Raw genomic sequence first — 3,989 nt, 5'->3', positions numbered from 1 at the left:
AGTCAGTCTCTCTGCCTCTGGGTCTCACATCTCTGACCCACCTTCCATGTCTGTTTTCTAGAACCCCACAAACTCCGTGCCCCTGCCCCTTGGCCTGGAATATCCTTCCCATTCCTGTCTGCCCTTCCAGCTACAGCTCAGCACTCACCTCCTCCAGGAGTCTCCCAGGCTCTCCAGGGCCACAGCACTTTGCATATAATCACACTCCACTGTCATTGTCTGCAAGGTCCTGCCCAGCAGGGACATCATCTTTGAAACCTCCTCCGTCACACAGGTCTTGCTGAAGAGATGTTGTGAAATGATCAAATGAATGACAGAAAAAGAAAAAGAACCAACGACTATTCCAAATTCTGGCTCCGTTCTGTATCCCTGAAGTCCCTAGCCTGCCTCCCTCCTTCCTCACATCACCTCCCCTCCCACAATCTGAGAGTGAAGTCAGCAGAGCAGCGGAAAGTGCGGGGCGATTCTTGGGATCTGTCTGCTAGCTGATGAGGAGTCCCCATGCCCAGGGGTTCCCTCCTGCTGGAAGAAGAGGATCCCTATGGTCATCCGCAGACAGCTCCAGAGAGCTGTGTGGTGGCAACCCTCAGCAGTCAAGTTAAAAATCAGAGCTGAGCCCTGGCCAAGTGGCTCAGTTGGTTGGAACATCGTCCCGTCCGTACATCAAAAGGTTTCGGGTTCGATTCCCCATCAGGGCACATACCTAGGTCCCAAGTTTGATCCCCGGTCAGGGCGAGCACAGAAGGCAACTGATCGATGTTCCTCTCTCACATCAATGTTACTCTCTCTCAAATCAGTAAACATATCCTCAGGGGAGGATTAAAATAAAAATCCGAGTTCAAAGTTTCCATCCTTCTCCCCTGAAAATTACACCCTGGCCTCTTTTCTCATTAAAAACTTTATTTTCAGAAGCAGAACCGTTTTTAACACAGAGAGTTCAAGGCGTCGGCCTGTCTGTAAAGCCCAGATTCCACCTTCCCTAGTCCCAGCCTCCCTAGAGGTTCAGAAACCACCTAGCCTAGCTTCACGCCCCTAACGCCACCCACCCCCTGGATCCCTCTTCTCTGGGCTTGGATGACTTGTTCAGAGCTTCGACTTGGTCTCTCAACTTGTCTACCTTTCGCAAAAGCTCCATTTCCATGGGAAACAGACCAGCCTCCAATCTGCCTTCTGTGAGGGCGTTTCCATGGGAAACAGGAGAGGAAGGGGCTCTGGAGAGCAGCAGGCGCCTTTACAGGCAGCAGAGCCGCTCAACCTCCTCCTCACAGGCATAGAACTTTTCAAACAGCTCAGGGGAGGTGCCATTGCACTCAAACCACCTCCTCAGCGTGCCCAGGGCCCGGAGCGCCTCGGCTTTGGTGGGCAGGGGCTCGAAGTTGTCCTCACCAGCCCCCTCATCTTTAGGGTCCACCTCCTCTTTGCACACTCCAGGCATGGGCTCCTCACCCTCCAGGTCCACAAAGCGGGAGAACTCCTCGAGGCTCAGGCCGCAGGGGACGGGTGGCATCTCAGAGGCTTTGTCCAGGGACAGGGGCATTTTGCAGGGAGCCAGGCCTTCCTGAATGAAGCTGCTTGCGATGGACTGCGGAGGCACCTTGGCCCAGGCAGCCGCCACCATGTGCAGAGTGTCCAGCGCTGTGATGCCTGCCCCAGCCTCGGCCAGCGATGTGCCAGCCCTCTCGCTCTGGACAGCTGCCAGCTTGCCCAACAGACGGTGCCGGTAATGGGCCTTAAAGGCCCGGACCACAGAGTTGGGCAGGGAACGTGTGGTGCTAGCAGCAGAAAGAGGCAGGAGCCTCACATGGCAGAGCCCAGACAGGCCTGCCAACTTCCCCGCCACTTGGGCAGCCAGCAGCAAGGCTACCTGTCGGCCCTGCCTCCCCATGTCCCGGTCAAACTGTGCCAACCACTCTGACCAGGGGATGCCCAGGTCAGGGTGGTAGGAGGCAGGCAGAGCCTCACTGCTGACCCCAAAGAAGCACCTTGGTGCAGCTTGGAGCCCACTGACCAGTACCCGTCGCTTCTCTGTGCCCCTGGTGTTGGCACACAGCAGCACCTGTACTTGATCACCTGTACCCACTGTGCCGGGCACTGCCCGATACAGCAAGGGCACTTCAGCATAGCCAAAAACATCCTCTGGGGAGAAGTCTTTAAGGGAAAGAGGCAGCTGGGTCTGGGACGTGAGGCCTGAAGGAGGTGGCTCAGGGGGAAACGGAGGTGTGAGTACATGGCGGGCCCCAAAGCCCACATTGTTTCGGCGTTTCCAGCGGACCAGCCAGCCGATGCTGGGCACGAAATCCTGGCCCATGATGTCGGCCAGCTCCTTGGCCTTGTGGAGCAGCATGGGCCCCGTCACGTCCCAGGCCTTGGCCCGGGCGATGTGGTACCAGCAGAGCAGAGCCTCGTCGATGCTGCTGTACTTGGACTCCCGCTTGCGCTTGCGCTCCCTGTTGGCGGTGCCGCTGCACCAGTCTGCCAGCAGCTTCTCCTTATTCTTGCAGATGCGCGAGATCTGGGGCTGGGAGACCTGGAAGCGCCGGGCCACCTCCGACTGGGACATCTTGGACTCATCCAGGAGTTCCAGCACCTGGATCTTCTCAGCCAGGGAGAGGGCATGTAGCTTCTTCTTGCTGCTCAACTCCATGGCTTCTCCAGGGCACCTGTGGGGGAGAAAATTGGGCCACCTGGGAAAGGGTGAGGGTGTGAGGGCTGGGCTGAAAGAGGAAGGGACATGGCTAGGCTGAGCGAGCAGTGAGCTGGGCACTGACCCCGAGGAATGCCAGAGCACAGCTGGCGAGGGGGTGGCTCACTGGTCAGGGGAGGGGCGTCTGGGCTGGGGTTTGGTATTATTGGGGGACGAAGATGAGTAGGGCCAGGGGGACAGCTGCAGAGCCAACAAAGGAGTTTGGTGGGGGAACATGGGGGTAGGGCTGAGTGGGGCAGTTGTAGGTCAGACAGTCAGGGCTGGGGGAGGAATCCGGGGGAGGAAAAGGCGGGTGTCGGCCTGAGCTGGATCTAGATAAGATCTTGGAAGGCGGGGTGGTGGAGTGGAGCAACAGAGTTGAGGTGACAGGTGTACAGATGACAAAGAGAGAGAGGGATGGGGCGGGGGTCCGGTCTGGAGAGTAAATGGGAGCACAAGGCCGAGAGGGCAGGTGCACAGACGACAAAGGGCAAGAGGGGTGATGAGGCCACGGCAGCTGGAGGGCGGGGTGTCACTAATAGGGGGGCGGGGCTAGGGAGGGTATCTGGGCGCGGGCTCGAGCGCCCGAGACCTAGGCCGGCCGGAGCAGGCTCCGCAACCTGGCCGGCCTCTTCCCGCCTCGACGCGGGGTCCGTCCTTCGGCCAGACCCGGAGTTCCCCGCTGGGCCTCCCCGCCTCCCGCTCCGCACCCACCTCAGGCGCTCGTCCCGCGGCTCCCGCCCTGCCCCTGCCCGTCTCCCCAGTCCCGGTCCGGGCGGCGCCGGGAGAGGAGGGGAGGGACGGGTGCCACGACCCGGAGGGCGAAGAGGGCCGAGGGGCCGCGCGGCCAGCGAGCGGCGGGCGCGCGCACAGCAGGACCTCAGGCGCGCCTCCCGCGCCGGGCTCTCCCGGCTGAGAAGACAGCTGTGCGGCCGCCCGCTCCCACCCGCCCAGCCCCGCCCACGACCAATCAGATTGGCCCTCAGCGACGACCGGTCCCGCCTCCGGCTAAGTCTCATTGGACGTCGCGGAAGTGGCGGTTCGTCGAGCCGTCTAGGGGGCGGGGCTTCCAGCGCGCGGGGGACAGGGCCGGCTCCGCCGAGAGCCTTCGCGGCTCCTCCAGCAGCTGGGACCCGGCCCTCGGGGCCTGACGACCTCGGGGCAGCGTGGGGGCCGGAGAGCAGACTCGGTGTCCCAAGGCCTCCCTGGCCTCAGCTTCCTCATCTACCAAACAGGGCTGATGACCTCACGAAGTGGTTTGAGAAAATGGAAGCAAGCGTTTCACTAAGAGCCGTTACCATGGACA

At 60.9% G+C, this 3,989-nt stretch overlaps 1 protein-coding gene across 2 annotated transcripts; it reads right to left on the bottom strand.

The window, feature by feature from the left end:
* Window positions 1-882: 882 nt before the first annotated feature.
* On the bottom strand, window positions 883-3,578 carry TIGD3 (tigger transposable element derived 3). 2 transcript variants are annotated; one of them, XM_014446692.2, is made up of 2 exons: window positions 3,398-3,578; window positions 883-2,684 (listed from the first exon to the last, which is right to left on the bottom strand). In XM_014446692.2, the coding sequence occupies exon 2, from the start codon at window positions 2,642-2,644 to the stop codon at window positions 1,232-1,234; it is 1,413 nt and encodes a 470-aa protein (XP_014302178.1). In that variant the 5' UTR covers window positions 2,645-2,684; window positions 3,398-3,578; the 3' UTR covers window positions 883-1,231. The 2 variants fall into 2 exon arrangements, with proteins under 2 accessions (XP_014302178.1, XP_006104421.1); XM_006104359.3 differs by having other exon boundaries at window positions 883-2,660.
* Between the last annotated feature and the right edge of the window lie 411 nt (window positions 3,579-3,989).

Source organism: Myotis lucifugus, unplaced genomic scaffold (genome assembly GCF_000147115.1).
Source record: "Myotis lucifugus unplaced genomic scaffold, Myoluc2.0 scaffold_562, whole genome shotgun sequence".
Lineage (NCBI taxonomy): Eukaryota > Metazoa > Chordata > Mammalia > Chiroptera > Vespertilionidae > Myotis > Myotis lucifugus.
This window is presented reverse-complemented; position numbering and strand designations above follow the sequence as displayed.